General features: G+C 42.3%; 1 protein-coding gene across 1 annotated transcript; it reads right to left on the bottom strand.

The window, feature by feature from the left end:
* Nucleotides 1-2,325: 2,325 nt before the first annotated feature.
* SH2D1A (SH2 domain containing 1A) lies at nt 2,326-15,421 on the bottom strand. The gene is made up of 4 exons (XM_051630296.1): nt 15,285-15,421; nt 4,349-4,412; nt 2,704-2,839; nt 2,326-2,429 (listed from the first exon to the last, which is right to left on the bottom strand). The coding sequence occupies exons 1-4, from the start codon at nt 15,419-15,421 to the stop codon at nt 2,389-2,391; spliced, it is 378 nt and encodes a 125-aa protein (XP_051486256.1). The 3' UTR covers nt 2,326-2,388.
* Between the last annotated feature and the right edge of the window lie 8,294 nt (nt 15,422-23,715).

Genomic DNA, 23,715 nt, shown 5'->3' with positions numbered 1-23,715 from the left:
ACACAGAGGAAGGGGGGGCAGGAAGGTTGTGGGGCAACAAGGCAGAGAAGACACAGCAGTGAGGGGTTGCAGATCAGTGTGGCTGCAGCAGTGGTGGGAAGGAAGCAGCAGGTGATAGACATTACCTGGGAAGTCATGCCCAGAAAACACAGCTACTCCCCTCTGAAAGGATCTATAGCTCCTCACACTTAAGTCAATGCATCAAATCTATACAATTTCCATATGACTATTCCTGTAACCAAACATCGACTCCTTGCCCCACAGGTTTCATAAGCTTCTCTTTGTTTCGACCTTGTTGAAACTTAGAGAAAGTCCAGAGCCTTGGGCACCCCCGACAGAAACAACACAAACAAGCCTCTGCCTTAATAATTTACATCAGAAACTGAAACAACATTCTCAGCTTTAACCAAAAATGGCATCCCCTCACCTATTTTATGGTGTTGTTTTGTTTGTTTGTTTTTGTTGTGTTGTGGGGTTTTTTTAGAACAGTAGTACAATTCTGGAGTCAATCATAGTGACCCCCAGTTATCCTCAGCTCACTTCACTGCTCCAAGTCAATAGAACATTTCCGTAGGAACCAGACCTTGGGCCATCTCCATCTACATTTATCCCCACCACAGGTACAATCATCCTCCAGGGACCATTTCCAAGAACACCCTCTCCTGCTCCCAGGAGAGTCCAGCTAAACCAGGAGCTTACTCCATGCTAGCGGTAGGCAACTCAGTGCTTCCATGGCTGATCTTTGCTGACTGATATAACAACTGAGAGGGAACCAAAATAAACAAAGAACAAAACAACAACAACAGCAAAAGCAAAAACAAACAAAAAAAGGTTTTAAGGTATTTTACCAAAAAAAGTACATTATGCTGGATCTGCCACCGTCTGGCACTGTATTAAGATAAAACCCTTGTTTCCACCAACAAGCATATATAACGAGGCACAGAGCAACACATGCACATACATAGTGTGAAATATGATGTGACTGGTCAGGACAGGACATTTCACCACAAATGAACCTTGCCCAAAATCAAGAAGTGAATTGAAATTGTCACAGCTTTCCAGAGTTCTTGGTTCCTGTTACCATGGGGCTATTTATTGCATTTATTCCCATTGCTGGGCTACAAGAAACATCTTGGGCTTCACAGGAAAATGTTTTATTGCTTACACTCTCTCTCTCTCTCTCTCTCTCTCTCTCTCACACACACACACACACACACACACACACACACACACACACACACTTTCTCTCTCACCCTAGATAATCCTTCCAGGTGTATCAAATGCATAACATTGCTGAATCCTTCACGTGCAGCATTGCCCATTAGCTCTGCCACTGTTCATATCCAGTTTGCCTTCAGTGAGGAGAAAAAAACAATCTGGGAGACCAACAATTAAGTAGGCTAAGGGTGGAGGAGTTTTGAACATACGGGGAAAGGAGGCTACAAGCAGGAGATAGATATATATCTATCTCTACTACCAACCCTACACAGCTGCCACGCCTGTCTCCCTGCCCTACAGTTTGGCCATGTCTAGTGGAATTTGGGTTGGTTGAAGCACAACTAACAGTGGCCCTAACCTACCAGCCAGACCAGATGCTTCCCTCTCCCAGCCAGAGCTCACACAAACAAGGCTGGACCAGGACCGGGGTTCCCCTCGCACCTCACAGGATCTCAGGCAAGCCTGCCCAGCAGAAATCCACACAAAGGGAGCCCAGCCCATGTCTACCAACCTTTAACTGTGGTGCAGACATGGTATGATGCTGGAGGACAGCCAAGCTGTTCAAAAGTATTTCCTACTGTCTACCAGCTCAGGCAGGACAGTGTGGTCATGGTTGTTCGCCCCTGCGTGTAAAAGCCCCGTACGCTGCGTTCACCAGGAACCACATGCTAACCCTGCACAGCTGAGGAGCTCTGTAGATACAAACCTCAAGAGCCCAGCAGCTTAGAAACAAACCGATAGCTAAAGAAAAGCAGAGAACCTGTCATGCAAAAATAATTTATTTATATTTTTTAACGGTATGCTAGGATATGTCAATTACAGAGAATATCTAAAAGCAATAACTGTTTCCACTGCACTGGGTGTTCTCACTTACTCAGGGCATTGCTTAAGTTTTTGGTCATTCATGCAAACCACAGCTTTTGTACGACCAGGCAGTGGTGACCAATTTTGCCAAGAAAATAAAAAAAACTCCCTCTAAATTCAAAACATTCAAAACTCAAAATTTCCTCCAAATTTTGAGTTAGAAATTCTAGAAAATACACATTTCTGCAAAATGTTACAAGAAAACTCATGGAGTTGTATTAACTATCATATAAATTGTTCTGTTCTAGAGCATGGACTAGAGGAGACACTGGCAGATCTGGTTATGGCATTCTTGGAGAAACAGCTTCATGACGGCTGCAGGTGGAAGTCATGGTCTTCAGCTCTCCCTGAGAAAAATAATCACAAAGATATCAAAGGGTGAACACTGCAAGAAAATGGACCGATAAGAAGGTTTGTACCTACATGAGCAAGGGCAAGATAGCACTCAGGAATACATAATCAAAATCTATTTTCTCCTCACACTGACAGACCCTGTCCCCAGTGAGCACCCAAGTGCCAGCATAGGCCACATTTTTGGCAATGTCACCCTGCTGGCTAGTTCAGGTCAGAGATGCCAATAAGCCTCCATCCCAGCTGAAGCTCCCTCCACCCCACCGGTACCTGTTGGGTATTTGGCTTTCGCGTGGTTGACAACTGGGTGCTGCAGGGGTGTTACGATGCCTTGGTTGGGTTTCTGGAAGGCTGAAATAAGGTTGTGCACTTTCCGAAAGAGTCTCCGGTGGACCCCGGGCGCTGTCTGTGAAGCAAAGAGGTGAGGGGTGAGAGGGGTGCTGAGCATCTGTGCCGGGGTTGGGGAGCTAGCACAGAAGCCTCATCCTCAGAAATGCACACAGCTCCAGGGAAGGAACCAGCTGTTCACTTGGACCCCCTGATGTGCCAACTTCAAATGAGTCACCGAGCTGTACCGCCCTCCTCCTTCCCCAGGGCACTGTGGCCTCCCCAGCTAACAGCCATAACCAGCACTGTGCTGATAAAAGGCTGGAAGAGGGAGGAGTTCTGAATCACTACACAAGAAACCCAGAGCCCACCGTGATAATTAGACAATTCCCAAGTGACCTTTCACTATTTCTGACCCTGATTTATTGCAGCCAGTGATTTAACCTCCAGCCTGCGGTTTTGCTTTTCCCAGGGCTCATACATAGGAAACCAGTGGAAGTCATGGGGGAGGAGTTGTAGCATGTCTGTGTAACAGCAGAAAAACCTCACTGCAGATGCTGACGTTACCTGGGGCCAAAACAGGCTGCAGCTTCACTAAGGGAATTATCCTCCACGGGGTGGAGGTCCCTGGAGGTTCCGGCATCCTCCCTGAGACACCAGTGCTTATCCTAGCATGCCAGGTGCACTGCCAACACCCACCCCATCCCAAAAACCCATCTGCTTGGGCAATGCACATCTTCAGTGTGCTTCTGATGCCTCACAGCAACAACTGAGTGAATTCTTCCTGAGTACTGTTCCCGAGAGTGACAGATAATTTACTCCTCAGTAATATGAGTCACTTTTACTCCCCCATCTGCTTCTGAGTCACCCCAGGAATCAGTCTTCTCTTCCAGAGCACTGCAACCACTTCTAATATAACAATAGTCAAAGAATTATGCCTGTCTATAAGTGATTTAATTTAATCAATCACTAACATGCAAATAGAAAGCTAATTATTAGTTAATACACAGGGTACATCCATAGAACAAGACTTTCATAAAAGAAATACAGACTAGTATCCCAATTCCATCAACCCAAATAGTTGCCCGTATTGCAAATGGTGTTATTCTACACTTGAATTACCAGTTTCTTATCAAATGGGTGAGAATATATTTTTGTATTAAGTTTTGGTTCCCCTATATATGTTTTGCACCAATGATAAATTAACCTGGATATAAATTAATTTTAAACCACTGAACATTGAAAATAATTTCCTTAAATATTCTGACATTTATGGTATATGGAATAGGAGGGAACTGATTGTGCTTGTCTAATTATAAAAACACAATATTTTTACATTTAAAATGATGCAAAATAATGCACTATTGAATTATGCAACAGCTGAAATGTAACAGGGAATTAATTTATGAATTCAAGACTGTCAGAAGTGGCACCAAGACATCCTAGTGATGGACGCATTCAAGATCGATTACCTTTGATGAAAAACAGACTATGCAGAAACATGAATAATTTTAATATATTTCATTAAATCAATACAAACATCAAACAGAATGTAGACATTTTCAGAAGAGAAAAGAGAAATACACACCTCAGCACTCCAGGACCCAGATTCTGTCTTGGACACGCGGTAGGTATAAATGTAACCCTGATGCCTGTTGGGGGGGGGAAATTTAACAGAAAAATCAACAGGTATTTTTTGCTCATTTCTACTGTCAGGTTTCACAAGAGGCACACTCTGTTATGGGGGAGTCAGTTCATCTGCTAACCTTTCTTTAAAAATATATTCACCCATAAAGCCTCTAGGTAGATAAAAAAGCCTGAAGCTCAGGTCAGATGCAGTTCAACCTACTAGGTTCCTTTTGGATGAGAGGACTCAGTCTGACTCAGACCTAGTTTAGCAATGACCACACACACCTCAATCATCTTTTCCTTGGAAAAAGAAGTGTATTATTGGCAGGCAACATTGCTGAATAGTGATTTATTTAAATGCAGATGTTCCCAAAAGCACAAGTATAATTTATTTGGAAATCTAGACCCACAAAAGCAAGGCAAATTACTCTTTGCCTCTCCTGTATATTCCTAATTCTCAAATACTGATAAAGGAGACTTATCAGAGCGTAGAAACTTTAACCTTTTTAAATCTGAGTCATTTAAATCTAATAAGGAGTCATACACTAATAACACAAGACATACTCATTTCCAGATTCAGTCTTGCTCCTCTTACAAACCCAACGCATGGAATGATTTACATGGTAGATTATCATACCAATATCCAAAATGTAACTCAGAAGCAGAGACAACTAATCGTAGTTCCCTGGGTGCAACGTTAGTTTAGACGGTATCAGATAAAACGGATTGTATTTCATAGCACATAGCTTTACATGAAACCACAGCAGGATTTTAAAGACCATTCTCTATTTCAGCATCAATTCTTACTCTTAAGAAAGCAGAAAAATACTGTATTTCTTTCCAATAATACATGGTGTTACAGTAGTTAGTACAAAATACCAGAAACCATCAATGACACAGATACCATATGATTGCAATTACTTACACTCCGTGTCATGGCTTCTGGATAAATTCTAGTTAAAAAGTCATTACTGCACCCTTTGCAGAGCAGTGTCTGATATAATTTACCCAAGCAGGAAGTCGTTAACAGTTGTCACACTGCTACAACCCCACGGAGCAGGAACATAAACGCCTATTGTGATTTGTGAGCTCTCTCCCCCGCACTCAACTCCCAGTGTGATTAAATGCGAGGGCAGGAGACATGACACCGTTCCCTCCCATCAGGGCTGCTGGGACAAACCCCCTGGGCTGCACCTGAGGCACTACCCTTCTCCTTGGTTGTGGGAACACACCTCACTGAGTCTCACGATCCCACCATGACTTCATCCATCTCTTCCTGTGGATTTCACAGGTGTGTATATATATATATATACACATCTGTGTATTGGGAAACACCAGAGAGATCCTGGCATTTTGTCCACTCTCTTTGAAGTGGGTATCTGACCATCCCCACAGTGATTTTTTTTTTTTTTTCAAGCCTCAAAACCAACAGAATCAGTATATAATAATCTAAAACTCACTCTCTTGCCTCCTGTTTTTAATAATACACAGTGCATATTGTTCTTGGTTGTCCCAAAGCATTCTGACTGCTTCAGTTCCCTTTAAAAATCTGATTTTTCCACAAGTGGTTCAGTTGTCTGGAAAGGGACCATCTGTTGTTTCTTTCATCGTTTTCTCTACCCAAGTGATTGCATGACATGAAATGGTTGAGGGGTTGGGGTGCTGCCCTGACTCTGAAATATCTGATGGCTTTCAGCACTCTGCCAAAAGGGTTTGCTAAGCCGGACAAATTGAAAAATAGAGGTCAGATGAAGTAATATTCAGGGCCAAAGCAGGGTGCGGTATAACACAGACACCAAAAACTTCCACTGTAAGATATTTCAACTGATCCCAGAGAAAGAACAAAGGATATCTCAGATTAAAAACCCATGAGATACAGAAAAAGGATGAAGAATTCGGGAGCATAGACTCTTTGAGCACAGAGCCGAGAATGGGAGGAGTATGACATCACTGTCACAGCATTGCAAGGGACAAGTAAGAAACACCTAGGAAATGTAAATGTTTTTCCCAGAGGAGGGAAAACTGAAAAGCCTGAAGGGATTCACTGTGCATATGCTGAAAAACACCATTTAATCATCTGGTTTTGGCTCTGAAGCCATCAGTAAACACAGCCACTCTGTCGATGGCAGATGGCCCAAGACCACCACACCTGCTGCTTCAAAGGAAATGCACACAGGAAAGAGGACATATTTTGTTAAGAAGGTGAACAGATAGATCTTCCCATCTAGCTGCTTTCCACTGGGATCTTTGTTTCCACAAAAATGAATTACAGCTCTTCTGATAATTACTCTCCCAACGAATGTGATCTTATCAAAACTTTCTGTTAAGCAGCAGGAACTCACTTCATTACCACTTCAAGGAGCTTTTTACCTTCCATGTACAAGTGACATGATTTTGATGAGCCAAGTTCTCTTTACTTCTTTGTACATGGGCACAGCCTCCTGTGAGAAAGATTTTTATGATTTTTAAAGTACCCAACATGAACTGAGAACAGTGTGGACCGAAGGAAGATCAAGGTGTTCTTAAAACAAAAAAATGCTGGTAGTCAGTTGGGGCCTCTCACACACATTATGCTTTGAAGCCATTCCTTGGTGACATGCAGACCAAATCCACCTCCAAGTGACCTGAACTCCACTGTCTGATGGACAAAACCAACAGGAGAGGGATACAGGTCACTGAGAGAAGGATTTCAGAGAGCACTCTTACAGTGACACTGGCATACCGGCCCATCCTGGAGGAGGATCAGCTTTCAACACCTGGGCCAAGACCCAACAAAGGGCTTCCCCATCCCTTTGTCTGGCCTGAGGATGGCCACAAGCCCCAGTCGTGATTACAAAGCTCCTCTTTTATGCCAGTGAAACTCAAGGGACAGGAGTAATAATGAATTAAGAGCTTGATGAATGAGGGCCTATAAATTTTTTATCAAAGGCAAAAAATGCCACCATGCTGATGAAAGGAAGCAGAAAACAGTCATTCCCATAAGGACAGTATTGGAGAGCACTTACAAAAGTGTGGTTTGGTCACGACTGATGATATTTTTATGTCATCTCACTTATTTTTTCATCTCCATAACAAAGGGTGCATTATACCACCTGGGAACTGCACTAGCACAGCCTCTACTGCAAGACCACCATTGAGAAAACTTTGTCAAGGGAAAAATCAAGAAAAATTTGCTGTTAGAGTCCACGTTATAGCTAGATAATTCCTCCCAAAGTACTTCAAAGGCATCATTCAGAGATGACATATTGAGACAGCATCTGTCTACCTGTCCTCTCTACTCCTCCTTTTCAACTGTGATCAGACTTGTTAAAGCCACATTTACTTTAGCAGGTGAACAATCTTCTGCACCACTGAAATAGCCAGAGGATATTAGCTGCATGCTGCAGATTGAAATTAACCATGACATTTCAGCTGCATGTCATATTTTAAAATAATTTCCAAATACTTTGCATCTCAGCTGGGAAATTTTATTAAACTATTTTGTATTCATTTCTGGGTCCAAAATGGAAAAAAAATATATATAAAGGGAGAAAGACAGAGAGACGGGAAAATCATATCAGCAATAAATGACATTACTTTATTTCTCTTTATATAGCTTTCTTTTCTGACGTCTTTGCACTATGTCAATCAGCTCTTCTTACCAGGTATATTTGTATTCTGACCTTATATATTCTGACCAATATTGCTTAAGAACCAGAGAGTGGTGTGGACCACAAACAGTGGTCCTGAACATATCCACTGCCTGTACTCAGTTTCCTATAGCTTTGCTACATATCAGCCTTTCAGACTCAAATTTTATTTTTTCAGGTGTTTGCTTCAAGCTGCAGTAGTGCCAAAAAAAGGGGACATTGTAGGCAAATGATTTTTTTTCCTATGTTTAAAAAAAATGTATTTCAATCACTGGTTTTTTTTCCCCAGTTTTTAGGGTAAGATGTAAGATTTGTTTGAAGGGAGATAAAGCATAAAGCAGTGGTGGCTGTCTAGGCTGCAAGAGAGGTGTTCTCTAAAAACTGTTAGCAATTGTAGCTGCACCGTGCCTGGGGTAGCTTTACCAGGGGCACTCAGCTCAGCAGCGTCCACCATCTCAAGCCACGAGCAATGTATGGATATTGCCTGGCCTGGATTAGTGGGGGGGGGGGGGGGAAAAACAGAAGGTAATTTAGATTAGGCATCTTGAAAAGGAAGATTGGGACTGAGTGGGGGGTATGCAGAAGGGAAGAAAAAGGGACCCATGTCTATCAAAACTGGGCAAGGAAACAGCTGTGAAAATTGAACCCCTGGGAGACAATAAGACTAAATGAGTAAAGAAGGGGATATACAAAGGTGAAGTATAAGGGGGCTTGAACTGGCAGCAGCGCAGAATGCTGAAGGGCTGAAGAAGCCACGACTAGAAGATGGGTGGTTTGGAAGCAGAAAATGTATGAAAGGCTGTACAGAAACACAGGGTTGTCTGAAAATCCATTCCCATGCCCCTCACATTGGGTACTGCAGACCTGAGCCTCCTTTCTCTCATCTGAAAAGGAGTTAAACTCTTCATCTCACAAACTGAGATAATGCTTAGAAACCACTTAATAGTATGGAGATGCGTACTCCTAATGCTATGGAGATGAGAACTACAGGAGCTCTGAGTACTCTCCAGCTCATGCGGAGTGGGGGGTCAAGGATCACATAATGAGGTTGAGAGGTCAGGCTGCAGCCAATTCTGCCTTATCCAGAGGTGTCTGATGCAGGCTGAGGATCTGCTCCTGAATGTCCTTTCAGAGGGACCAACTTCAGGCAACCCTAGACCAGGAATGTGGATACTGGCATGGGCACCACAGTAGCTACAGAAATGGGAGATGGCAACCAGAGAGCCAAAACTGGTGAGCTCAGGAGAATCCACAGCAGTGCTTGGGAACCTGCACATCCCACATGTATGCTCATCAAGGTCTCCCCTGCCCAGGGTACCCCTGAGCTGCATGGCCTCCCCCATGTCACAGCAGTGACAGCTGCCAAAATGATGCAAATGGCCAGTCCAGCTGTCCACTTCAACTTCTTTATTTTTCTTGCTTTTTCTTTTTAATTGCTATATTTCTGCTTGGTTAATTAATCACAGAAAGCCCAAAAAGTCTTGTTATTTAATGTAGGAGAAAATCCTATTTAAGCTTCAAGCTCCTCAGTCTGTCCTGGAATTTACATTTTCTGGTTGACAAGCAGCCTGTTTTCTGCCTTATTTAGATCTCAGACATACAATCAAGGTACAGAAATTTAGCAATTACCACCCATCAGCTAACCCAAGCTGAAGAAATAGTATTCACATTGAGATGATGTGCAAGATAGAAGCTCTATGTCAGCAAGTGTGAATAAAATAGTTTAAATCAGTGTTTGCAACAGCTGAAAAGCCCCACAGAGTTACTGTAGCAGCACTCTATACACATCCACTAGAGTTTACACTTCTGTACTGATTCCCCTACCAACACTTCTTGTGGCAAAAATTTCCCCATGATAGTGAGTCAATAACTAGTATTAGCTTGCTGTGATGCTGGAGCAGTATAAAGCAAATGCATTATCTTGATTTTCTCTTCCGAAATTAACAAAAGCTTGGAAGATCAAGTCAAATCTTGTGAAATTACTCTGAATTTATGCACAGATTTCTGTGGAAGATTGTCAGCATCTTCACCCCTTGAACACTCCTGTCCATCAACAGGAATGCCACTGATTTACCTACAGAGTATTGTGTAGCCTTTCTGAGCAGGATTTATGTTGGTCTGGTACAAGGTGATGCCAGCCAAAAGCAAGGCTCAAAGGGAAGTTACTTTACATTTGGCGAAAAAAAAAAGAAAAAAAGAAAAAAAAGAAAAAAATATATAATTTATTCAAACCTGAGGTGCTAAATAGAAGGAAGTTAATTTGGGTAGGCCAGCAACTAAGCTTCACAAATCACCATGCCCTCCAGACAGGCCTCACAAAGGCAAAACCTCATGAAACAAGGTTAGCTGGTGAAATTTGTTTCATCACTTTGGGCAAAACCCACAAGAACTGCAATAGATAAAACACTGTCAACAGCCTTGTACGTTACTCTTCCATATTGCTGTGAAACATTTCTTGCTTTGTTTGGGAATAATCAGTGTGGTTAATTTTCAGATTTCTTGTTTCTCTTTGAGCAAGGGAGGCACAGTCTGACCATAAAATCCCTGAACCTGAAATCGGTGCTTCAACTAAAAACTCAAAGCTTAAGCCTACAAAACCAGGATAGAGTTAATCTAGGCTCTGTTAGCTAATGGTTGTAACCATTCTGTCATCTATAGATTCATTAGTGTAGCAGTTACCCACTAGTGAGACTGTTTACCTTCCCAAAATCTTTCCAGGAAAACCCACTGGAATATCTGAAGGCCATTAGCCAAGTTATTCTCAGCAAAGATGAAGATCACTCTGATTAGCAAGGAGCTGAAATATTCACCTCAGAGAGTTTACTTTTGTGCTGTAGAAGACTTCTTTTAAAGCATAAAATAGTGCCTGATATTTACAACAGGAATCTTGAATTGAGGGGCTCCTCCTCAGACAGACGCTTTTGTTCCAAATTACATTTAAAACACTGATGCTGTGCAGTGTTTTAATAAATGCAATTACTCGCTATTCCCATCACAGATATTACATGGGAAACAAAAGAAATGCTAAGCTGAAGCCAGCTCATGATCCTGTGTCATACCCTTATGCTGCACAGCTGATACCTCTGCCGCATCAGAACGTTTCAGCACGTTGCCTGAACTTGTGCACTGTGCTTATGGTGACAGAAAAAAATAGCACACATAAAACCTGATAGGACTGCAGGCTATCCCTGTTGCCATTACTGTTGCTTCAAGAGCTCTGAACAGCTTTCTATTCCAGCTTTTGATTATTCCCCACAAATTGAATGCAGCAGAGTATATGAATGGCTGGTTTCAAACAAATAATCTGAACAAGCAGTTTGACAAGTATGTCATGCTTAGCCTACTTAAAGGTCTGAAACAACTACTAACATTCCAGATATTTTCATGCATATAAATTTTAAGACCCAAACTACAAATGCTTTATCTTTGCCAACGAGCTGCTTGTTTCTGCATGTGTATGTCTATATCTGTGGCGGAAAGCAGTGCTTTTGGCACTACCAGGCATTTTTTTAATGCATTTTTCAGGCACAGTTTAAGAGGCTGGTTCTCAAACCAGGCACTGGCATTGTATCCTGCACCCCCCCCTTGGGTTCATCAGGAGCAATGTGCACTGAGGATTTCTGAGGGTGCTAAAAACATTAAATGGGATACTGAACAAAGAGGAAAGCAGGCCAGTAAAGAAAGCTCCCTGGGACAATCAGGCATTGGTACTAAAATCTTGGCATACTGCATGTAGTGTCTAACGTTCACAGGTAAAACATGTACTTCGTTTGAAGCTTATCCACTTCTTCTAGCCCAGTTTTCAGAAACAAGGAAAATCTTCTGGCTTTTCAATGTAACCCTAAAATTTCCAGGAAAAGATTGTGCTGTTCTGTTGACACGTTCAAAACTTGATGAACAACCTCCTTGAAGATTTATTACCAATTTAACAATTAAGACCTTGGGAGCATCTGATATTAAAAATCTTTGCCAAAATCTGCAGGCAGCACCTCTGTTTGCAAGAGCCCACAGGACAGTGTTGCAGATCAAAATCTTGGTACTCTTCAGTGCATAGTTAAATCCTGGTCTTAAAACATATGTGAAAGCTGGTGCTTTGTGCTTTGCCACAGCCACACCACAAACATTCTGTCTTTGCAGGCACACCATGTGCACACTGTGACTTCAGACAGCAGGAAGGGGCATTCAGGGAAGATAAAGCAATACTTCAGGAGAAACAAAGAAGAAAGAAAGCAGAGTTTTCTAGCCAAATACTAGAGGCTTGCACCCAGGGCTCGCCTGTCGCAGTTACCCATCTCTGTAGGTCAGGTTTTATGCTACTACCTGTCTCTTTTATGCTTGCCCTGTAAAATCAGTGTCAGTCACAAGGGATTCATGAAGTCTTTGACTCTTCCTTTTTAAAGGTCAGGGCTCCACTTTTTAATTGGAAAAGCAGAAGGTGAATGAGTCTGACTGTGAACGCTGCTGCCCTTATTATGTGCCTTAGGAGGTTCAAACTCTGGCCAAATATATTAGGGCTTCTTGGGGGTGTCCAGAGGGGAAGGAAAGGGGGGTGGCATTACAAACCTATGCAGTTTGTTGGAAAATAGGAGGTGGTGGATGAGCCTAAGGGAGGGGAAAACAAACAAACAAACAAAAACCCTAAGAAGGCTTGGAGCTGGGGATCTGGACAGTTTTAGGTTTGTTCAATTTTAATTCTTCAAGGAGCTACAGGCAGAGGGGAAAGGAGACAGACTGAACATGCTTTGATTTTGGAAAACTTCACTATTTTCTCTTTTTCTTTTCTAAGAGCAGTAAAAACATCACTGGCAGTATGAAACAGCTTCACTTCTGTTAGTAATTGTCATTGGAGAGATGCAGTGAATGCAAACAGTGCATATTTCTCTTTTAGTTTTTACCAAAGCTCTCATGCACACACATGCTTGCCACCTGTTTCATCTCTGTGCATGATGTTCAGACTGGAATTTGGGGGCAGGGGTGGGTCCATTGGCTTATTTTGCCCAAGCCAGACTTTAGCAAGCAAAGGTTTACCAGAGCAGAGCACTTGGAGGAGCAAGGGTGGAAGGCATGAGAGACATAGATACGGATTCAGTGGAGGATGCTGTGCCAAAGTGCTTCTCCAGTTTATGGGTCACATTTCTTTAAAGTGCTGTCTTCAGTGTGAGACTGTTTCCTGGTATGTTTATGATAACTGTCTCCAAAGTTATTGTGTGGTATGTTGTTTACTGTATCTGCTGTTCCTTACATAATGTTCTGAATTGAAATATTACGAAATATTGGAACCAAGGTTTAGCTCCAGCATTTTTCAGTCACCTTTCTGTCTACATCAGATCATGCTCATCATAACATTTTTCACTAATTTTTTAATCTAGATTCATTGAAGATGCTATTGAATACTTCCCTTATAAAAGAAAACTTGGAGATCTGTATTTTACAAGAAGCCTGCATAACATTCACTAGTAATATTTTTTCCTTTTACCCCTTTGCTTATCATATATATGTTTGAATGCAACATAACTTGAAGACAAGAATGGCCCCTAATTTCCAGAAACAATTAGGTAGGGTTCTGTTTCTTACTGAAGTCTCTTTTCTTTTCTTTCAAAGACTGCAGAACTTCATAGCTAGCGATCTTTTCTGTTCTTTTTATTTTCATTTTATATATTTTATTTCCTTCATGAAATTTCTTCTGAAGGATGTAAATTACCACTAATACAGCAAAAAATCCAAACTGATTGTGTGAAGACAAAAAACCTTGTTATCTCTCCACCCTGGTTTAGATTAATGGTGGACTAATTTTAGGATTCTCTATTTTGTTCAGCATTGTAACATTCTGCCTAACCCCTTCTCTAAAGTCTTAAGTGTTTCAGCTGCACTGAATGACTTCTGAGTGTTAAGGAGATATATCACCATTTCCTCTGATGGTTATTTAAAAGAGATTCTGCTTTTATTGCCTATTCCTATCACAGGAATCATAGCACTGCTTACCTCTTGCTATGTCTATTCCATTTTCATTTAACTCAAGATGTTTCTTATTTCCCATTTTTCAACTAGCTGTTAAGGTGTTTGTTAGCAGTGGTGAATATCTTGGTTCACCTTCTGATTTCATGAGAGAAGGAAAAATACATCTTCTGCCACAAAGATCTTCCCTGGAAAGAAGGTTGTGTATTTCTGGATTGCCTATAACCTTCTTGCATGCCTCCACTTACCGCTCTACAACGGGGAATAATAATGCTCACCCGGGGCTTCATTACATACTGTTGGAAATGTATTCAAGACATTTGGGGAAAACCTGTCTCAGAACTCTTCTTCCTCTCAATTTTTTTTTTTTTTTTTTTTTTTTTTTGCCAGGTGCCTAAGTACCCTCTGTTCACTAATTTCTTGCTGGCCCTAAAATGGTTTCTCTTGTATTTTTTCCTAAGGAAGTAAGGCACAAGTGTTTGTTTAGCCTTGGTAGACACACCTTTGTTCTTTCAATATGATAGTACTTCATTGTGCAGCTTCTCTCTCAGGACTTCTGATACTTATGCTTTTAGCAAAAGCAGGGTAATTAAATTGCCTCATTAAGACAAGGTCCTATGACTATCAAGTCCCCCAGCCCTCTCAAGGAAATCTCCCTACTCTGTCTCTGACAGACCTTTCCATCAGATCTTTCCTTTCACCCTATTTGATGAAACATTACCACTTACTCATTACCCATCAGCATTTTGAGTACTTTACAGGTAGTTCACTCCAATTCTGACAACCTGTGGAACACACAGCCTGACCGAGAGTGTCCTGAAGCAAAGGCACATCTTGGATGGCCACAATGCCATGCTTCCCTTCCTGACGTCAGGGGACAATGTGGATGTTGCTAAACACACTCATGAGTGCATTAGAGAAGCAGAAGACAGTGGAGGGAAAGCAAGAGGACTATCCAGCACAAAGAGGCAGTGCACACCATCCTGAGTCAAGTTGCCTGTCTCTTTTCGATGACACCTCGCTCATCCTTTCATCATACTCCAGGCCCACCTACTCTTTTTGTGGGTTCTGCAAGGCCAAACCTGCTCCTCTTTGCTCTGCAAAGGACCCCACACCCTTATGCACCCCTCTGCCTTAAGGTGAAGGAGGCAAAAGTCTTGCATGTGTCTGCAAATTGTAATAGTAGGACATACTCTGTCACTGTCATGCGGGAACACTCCATACTGTGGATGCAAAGGTTGGAAACCAACCAGCAGCCGCCCAGCCCTTCCCGTGCCCTGCTCCCAGCCCGTGCCCCGGGCCCACACTCACAGCACGCAGAGGCAGTAGACGCCCGGGATGCTCTCGCTGTCCCGCAGGAGGTAGCTGCCGTCCCTGCCCGCCGCCAGCAGCAGCTTCTCTCCGGCTTCACGGCTGATGCCCCCATGGTAGATGGGCAGCGCTTCCATGCCGGGGCCGTCTCCCTGCCCACAGCAGCTCTCCCTCCGCACGGCGCTGCCTCCAGCTGCTCCTCAGCCGTGTGCTCCCCTCAGCACCTCGGTCTCGGGGACAGATGTAAACAGGATGTGTTCACACCTCTGAAGCCTCCGTATGGGGTGAGAGAGCACTGAGGGAAGAGTGAGGAACGAACACAGCTTTTCAGTGTTGGTGTTTGTTTTTTTTCCTTTGCCCCTTTTTGTTCTCCTTTTTTGTAGGCTGCGACGTCCTCGCAGCACGGCAGCTGCACACAGAGGTGACATTTCACAGCCCTCCCTCGCTCGTGTGGCTTCCCGCTTGGAGGGACATGACAAGGTGCATGACCATGGGGCTGATGGCTGCCTTTGGTCAGTGCAGGGAGGCCACTGCCATGGCACCACTGCCAGGGGTTGCCACCAGGCACTTGCCTCAGGTCAGGGGCTTGGAGCACAACCCCACCTCTGTGGTGGCTGGTGAAGCACCCAGAGACAACTGGACCCAGATGATTTACTTCAGGAATTGTTATTTGCATAGGCTCTGGTGGTGTTTAACCACTGTTAGCATCAGAGAGCTCATTATGTCTGCTTGGAGGCAGGCAAGAGCCTTAGCACAAGCAAGGAGGCCCCTCACATCCTTCCTGACACCATGGGTGTCACTGCTGCCTTTCTGTGATGCTCAAGTGGGCAGCCAAGATGCACAGACATGTCTGAAAAGCCATTTCTCTCACCTGCTGTGGTCACAGACATTTCCTCATGTGCTTGTCACTCAAAAGCTCCCATGAGCACATGCTGGCAAACCAGTCTGCAAACAAGCTGAAAATATGCTTTTATACCCCCAGATATATATTTTCACCCATAGGAAAACTGACCATGTTTTCTGGAGCTGAGTGGCATGGCACAGCAGTGACAAGGTGACACTGTCCCTGCGACTATGGCCACTGGCCCAGCCCCTCCGTGCTGCAGTGAAATCAGGGCTGAATTCATCCCTGATGTGAGACCACTGCTCTCCCGTGACAATACACCCCAATGTGGGTGTACGAGGAGTAACTCACTAAAACATAGTGCTAAGTACAGGTTGTGCTTGTGATTGATTCATTTTAAATTGAGCTTGCCAGCAGGGCAGGGCAAAAGAAAATAACCTCATCCAGGTGTTCACAGAATGCTGTATCCTGGCTGAAGTTGAGGATGGGTGAAAAAATAGCTCTCTAGATGCACACATTTCAGAAACAAAAATTAAACTAAAAAAATCACCAAAAAGAAGTGCTGTTCTTTTTAAGTTTCAATCAATCAGAACGTTTTCTCTTGACCATTTCACAGTGCATGTCTTTCAGTTCTGACCTTTCATATAGTTTTTCCTTGAAAATACATTTTTTAAATTGCTTTAGCTTTTTATTTTGAGGGACAAGCTGTTCTGACCAGCAAAGTCACAGGGCAGCTCATGCCTGAGGCACTGCACCAAAATCTTTGATGGCAAAGCTGCAGCTTTTGGAGGCACCATGAACCTCTTGCCCTACAGCAAGACCCTGCCTCCCTGCCCAGCTCCTGGAGGGCTGAGAAAGCTTCAGAAAAACCTCAGTTGAAGAGAGACTGAAAACTTCCAGCACCATGTTTATGGCTTTCCTACCTTGTCATGCTGGTGTTCATTACCCAGTTTGCACCACTCTGAGGAGCAGCCCATCATACTCATTTTTTTAAAACCAGGTGTTAAAGTATTTGCACAAAGATTTGCTGCCTACTGCAAATGTGATTAATGTGGATGTCAACAAGGTGTAAGCAAAGCACTATTCCCTTGCAAAGCTGCTGCCTATTTCTTCTCCTTTTCCAAACTACTTGTATTCCTGGGGATTTTGTCTAACTTTCCCGTTCCTTAACTTATTCTCAATGTTAACAGATGATTTCAGAAAAAAAAAACAATGTGTGTAGTTAGCCGGAGAGGAAAAACAACCAGAATCTTTGAATTCTGCAGATTTCATTGCTCCACTCATCAGATTTCAACTAAAACCAGGCTAGCCTGCACACTCCCAGCACTTTGCTGAAACAGAGTCTATTACTGTAGAAGTGCTGTAATCACCCAATTTTGCCATAAAACTCCAGCTACTAGCCTCCAAAGCCCAGGCTTCCATATAAATCCCTTTATGGCCACTTTGACAAGGCAATACGCAGCTTTTAACAAGTAATGGAAATGCTGGATTTTGGAACAAGGAACACTAAGCAAGCACTGAAGCTCCAAGCAGGATAAACCAAACCAAAGGACACTGGTGCCACTTGAGAGAAACCACAACACTGCTGGCACATCTCTGCCCCACATCACTGAGGCTGGAGAGATCCTCCCTTCTCCCAGACAAACCAGCTCCACTGCAGCTTTGCACTGCTGGCACCCAGTCAGACTCACACCAACTCCTCCATTTTTTATCCTTTGATAAAAAAATGTTTAAAGTACATTTAAATTGTTGTTTCCCATCCTATTTTGTACTGCTGCATATGTGCAGCCCGGCTAAGAAGGTCAACTGCAGCCTAGAGAAGGAGGCTCAGGAGAGTAGCAGAAACAACACAGAAACAAGCCTCAAAAGAGTGCTGCTCCTGTTTGGACCTAGTCCCCATTGCTTTCCACTTAAATGTGTGATTTCTTGAAGTCAAAACAGTGATTTAGCCTAAGCCTTGCTCTAAAGGATTCTGGACACTTCTCTTTGCTGTTTGCTTTTTGGGTTGTGGGTTTTTTTGAGAGTATTCTGGACACCACGGTTCTGTGCCTTCCCTAAAACAACAGAGCTAGCAGTCCCTGCAGTACACTATGAAAAATTTATCTAAAAACACATGAAGGAAAGGAAGCACTTGAAAGTGCTCTGAAATATTTGGTCACAAAAAACAGGCTTAGAAAGATAGGCCTGCAGAGACATCTTGCTTTGTCAAGTCTACTTCCCTGCTATCTTAGCCAAACACATCAGAAACTCATTATACACCATCGTAAAAGTAGCTTGGGGTTGTTTTTTTGTTGTTGTTGTTTTCACTGTTCTTTCATTGGAAGGCAATTGCAGAATATTGCTACTCTCTTGTTTGGAAACCTGCTTTCAATTTTCATCCTAAATTTATTCATGACGAATTTATACTCATTTGTTCTTGTGCCAGTGTTTTCCTTTAGTTTAAGCAGACGCCTTTCTCTTCCTTGAGCTTATGCCCATGCAATATTTATGGAGGCCTCCCTCAGTCTTCCTTTCGCCAAATTCCTCTCACACTTGGGCTCTCTCTTTCCATGGTCACTCTAATCGTCTTTCTCAGTAGCTTCCTGAAAATGAAGTGAATCACTTGTTGCGGGTCTAACACGACAACAAAGAACTAGACATGTGGCCACTCACTAAACTACCCCCTCCCACACACTCTGAGATGAGGACAAAGGCCAATTAGAAGCTCATGGGTCGAGACAAAGGACAAGGAGGGTTCTTCACGGATTGAGGTCACAGGCAAAACAGACTCAACTTGGGGAAAAATAGTAATTTAATTTCACAATAATCAAGTGCACACAGGACACAGACAACACAGAGAGCAGTGCTTGCATATGTTACCCCATCCCTCCCTCCTTCCTGGGCCCAAATCACTTTGTTCCCTCCTTCCCCAGAGCAGCACAGGGGGATGGGGATGGGGTTTAGAGTCAGTTCACTGGCTGGTGGTTCCTGCTGCTCCTTTCTCCTCAGGAAGATAATTCTTTACAGTCCTCCCCTCTCCCATGGGAGAGAGTCCTCCACAAACCTCTCCTTCATGAGTCCTTCCTAGAAGGTACATCCTCAGGAGCAAGCTGCTCCAGCATTAGATTCTCATAGAGTCATGGGCTGCTCCAGGAACAGTCACAGCCCCTGGCATGGGGTCTTCTACAGCTGCATAATCCGAGTCCACTGGTAGCAAATCCACACTCACTCCTCCTGGCACCTTCAGGGAATGTTCCACCACGTTCCTCCATGAATGCAAGGGGACAGCTGCCATCTCACCATAGGTTGCAGGGAAACTTCTTTCCCTTCTTCCTTACCAACCTCAGGATCTCCACCCCAGCACTGCTTTCACCTCTCCAGCTCAGCTCTTTTCTAACTGCTCGCTCTGCTCAGTCCTTTTGTATGTGCCTCGTACACCTTTACCAGCATTTCATTACCTGGTGAAAATATCTTGCTTTATATGTTCTGTTCTTTTTACATGTGAGTAGAAACCTGGTTAACAAGATCCAGATGCAAGCATCTGCACTCAAACACTTCTGAATTTCATCCAATTTATCCCATCCTGGTCCTCAAGGTCATTCAGTTCTTCCTGAATGATTGTTTTGTTCATCTCTGCAGTGACAGTACCTCCCTCCCTTATGCCACTGGTAAATTCCATTAGCACAAGTATATTTTTTATGGGATCATCATTAATAAAAAATGTTAAATAAAACCAGGCCCAAGACTGGTGCTGGTAAGCTCTACTACCTCACCTCAGTACTGATCTTCTCCTCCTACTATTCACTTTCTTATTCACTTTTCAATTTCTATACTAATCTCCCATTTTAGATAATAATTTCCCACATGGCACTGTACCAAATGCTGTACTTAAGTTTAGATAATTAGCTGTAAGAACTTACTTGGTCTAGAAAAATCAATGAGGATGATATTTCAGGCAGCAGAACTTGTAGAAGTACCTGAGAAGTGCAGGTAGGGGAGACAAAATGAAATTACCTTAAGTTCTTTGAACACCTGCAAAGATTTAGGCTGATTTTCATTTTCAGATGAGCTGCTTCATTCATCCTTAGCAATGACATTTTCATACATTGGTGAATTTTATAACAATTCTGAATATTATATCACTAATACAAGAGCATCATTAAAATTCTTGGCTATTGTTATTTGACTAAAAATAAGAATGACCTCCAGGACCTTTATGAAATTAATGCTGCTGGAGGACTGTTATAGGAAGGACTTGTATAAAGGGCTATAAAGCCAGATAAAAAGTAAAATACCTGTGTTGGTAGTTTTGCTGATACAGCAGTAGTATCCTAAATGCCACCCCCATACAAGTACTGAAAAAGCAGCTTGGAAATCAGCAGCTATAGCAACGTTTTAAAAAATATTTAATTGGCAAAATGCCACATTAAAACACAGCTAACTTTAAATATGATTTTCATTATTTCGTGTCACTTTCATTTTTAGTGTAAACTAATAAAATATTCAGAGCAACTGTATAGAATAGTATCTGCAAACAGAGACTTGCTATTCATACAAAGCAATGCTGAGATTCAGTAAAACATTGTTTAGGCTACAGAGTACCTGCAGAGTCATCATCATCATGCTTCCTTTTTGAGCTGAAATAAGAGGTTAGAAAAAGCAGGCTATAGTTAGCAGAGGTGCAATTAGCTGTATGGTTCTCAGTGTCAATACAGGAGAATCCAAATAAATTTTATCTTAAAGAATCCAAATAAATTTTATCTTAAAGTTCATAGATTAGCTTATACTTTTACATCCTCCATGTTAGTCATGATATTCCATGTAAGTTGTTTGGGAAGAAAAAGGAAAGAAAATGGAAGGTGATTATAAGTAAAGTTTGGATGCAGATGTGGGTTCCACCTTTATACTGCAGGGTACACACATTGTTCAGATCTCATTCTCTTTCAGAAAGGCCAACCTGTAAGACTGGGATAGTCACAGAACTGCTTAAATGTTTGGGTAGTTGTGAGGGTGGTTGCAGATGCAAGCTTTTGCCTGTTCAGATTAAACATATAGCCCAGGGAAAATCTCCTTACTTCAGAATATTAAGTCCTCAGGTGGCACATCAGCTACTGCGAGGGTTTCTGTGCACTGCTCAGAACCTGAAAAAATGCACTTTCTCATCACCTAGAAATGGGGATTTTGGTGCCATCGGTCAGAGTTGATTCTGGGGGAGGACTGAGAATCCGAAAGGTTATGGAGCTTTATGAATGAAACTCTTTAACCTTATCAACATTTATCTTCTAAGCACAGGTAAATACACACATACCATAAATGACGACATTTCACTGAACTTTAACAATATTATTTCCTCTGTGTGGTCTCACTGCTTACCTGTGCAGTTGTTTTGAATGCTTTGCGAGCGAGGTAACACTAAAATTGAAAGCTACATGATATGGTGAAATTCATAATAAAAGTTATCTGTGTTTTAATGCGGTTTCTTTTACCAGTTAATATTTTGTACTTCTTTCTCCAGAAGCCGTGAGACAGCTGGCTATTTTGCAGGTGCATGTGCATTACCAAGCAGAGATGCCATTTGCGATAATGTCAGCATAAGCAAAATTACCCATCAAAATTTGCACTTTTTATTTTCTGCTGTTACTCTTTCAACAACTCTTTCCTGTAAAATTTGGCAGTGCGTGGGTAATTATAAGCATCAGGTACCCAGCTGCTTTGGGGACCAGGACATCCATGTCTTTATTATTTAACTGAATCAACTTCAAAGTGGACAGGGTTAAATCATACTATATCGGGTAGAGAAGATCAGGAGTGAAGCTGAGCCCAGAAAGAAGGGAGAGGTGGGGGGACAGTGTTTCAAGATTTGGTTTTATTATCTCTGATTTGGTTGGTAATAAATTAAACTAATTTCCCCAAGCTGACTCTGTTTTGCCCATGATGATAATTAGTGAATGGTCTCTCCCAGTCCTTATCGCAATCCATGCGCCTTTCCTTATATTTTCTCCTCCCTATCCCGCTGAGGAAGGGAGTGATAAGAGAAGCTTCAGTGGGCACCTGGTGTCCAGCCTTGGTCAACACACCACACATATAATGACACTCTCAGAGAGGAGTAAATGTCCATTCTGGAGCTCTTCATGGATCCATTCCTGTGCAAGCAAGTTTGGAGTTGAATTTAAGCTTTAGAAACTAGATTTCCACGCAGCACATGTACATGGTTAAACTTGATTTGCTGACATCCCATCTGAGTTCCTAACAGATATTTATCTGAATTACAACAGCACCATGTAATTAGGCATAAATAAGGGCCTTTGTTCTGAAGGAGAGGAAAGTTTATCAATTCAGAACCTTATGCAATTGCGTGTCTAATCTCTGACTGCAATTATTTCAAATGCACATCCAGAAGACAGTATTTGTATTCATTCAGAGATTCAGTGAGTTTCAGGCCAGAAGGGATCATTATACCATCTGGCCTGACCTCCTGGATATCACAGGCCATTACATTTCCCCAATTACCTCTATATCGAGCCCTGTAACATGTGTTTGACTAAAGCATAACTGCTTTTGACTAAAGCTTATCTCCCAGAAAGGCATCTAGTCTTGATTCAAAGCCATCAAGAGGAGAGAACCACTACTTTGTGGGCACTTTATTTCAATGGCTAATCACACTCACTATTAAAAATGTAGGTCATGTTTCCAATTTGAATTTGTCTGGCTCCAGATTCCATCCACTAGATCTCATTACACTTTTCAGAGTTAAGTTTAAAAGCCCATTGGTACCCATTATTTTTCTCCCTGGAGTTGAGTGGCCTCTCAAATATTTTCTTTTGGGTTTTGTTTTGTTTTTTTTTCTAATAGACTTCACTGACTTCTGAAAACTCACAGGGTAAAGGATTTTCTCCGGTACTTCCTGTCTGTGTATTTTTATTTACCTGGTATATACTTCAGCAGTGCCCAGCCCCTTCTTCTGGTGCCAATGATGCGCTCCAGGGGACAGGGTTCTCCATTGCTCTGGAAGCACACACTGCATTGTTTTCCTGTTTAGAAACCTCTGGTCTGTAAAAACTACTCTCCTTTCCGGTACACAGCTGTACATGAGGCAAACTACACTGTGCTGAAGTTTCATAAATACAGAGTTCAGTGTGTACCATCTGATCCCAATGGAACCAGTTTATTGTATAATCCAGGTTTCTTTTATGGCTGCCCTCATTTCATCATCCTACACCATCAATTTGTGATGATGCACAAACTGCTTCACCTGAAACCAAACATTGCTCAAGGCAAAAGAAAAATGTACCGTGTGCACATTCCTGTTTTCAGCTGGAGCTTCTAATATTTTGAGATTCCAATCATAAATCTACCTGTAACAGCACAAAGGGAAAATATACAGAGGGGTTTTTTTTAATGTTTAGGTTTTAGATGGTTTATTAACCTGGTATAAACTAAATGTTAGAGCTAATAGTTCAGTACAGCCCTGCATGTATTCTCTCATCATACTAAGGAGAGATTTTTCATTTAATAAATCATTCAAAATCTATTATTGTGTTGTTTCATTGGTCTCAGTACAGACACACATACAGACACTTCCACTCTGAGTGTTTCGTACAATGAGCA

Source organism: Apus apus, chromosome 12 (genome assembly GCF_020740795.1).
Source record: "Apus apus isolate bApuApu2 chromosome 12, bApuApu2.pri.cur, whole genome shotgun sequence".
NCBI lineage: Eukaryota > Metazoa > Chordata > Aves > Apodiformes > Apodidae > Apus > Apus apus.
The sequence above is the reverse complement of the archived record's forward strand: the minus strand, read 5'-3'. Positions and strand labels throughout refer to the sequence as shown.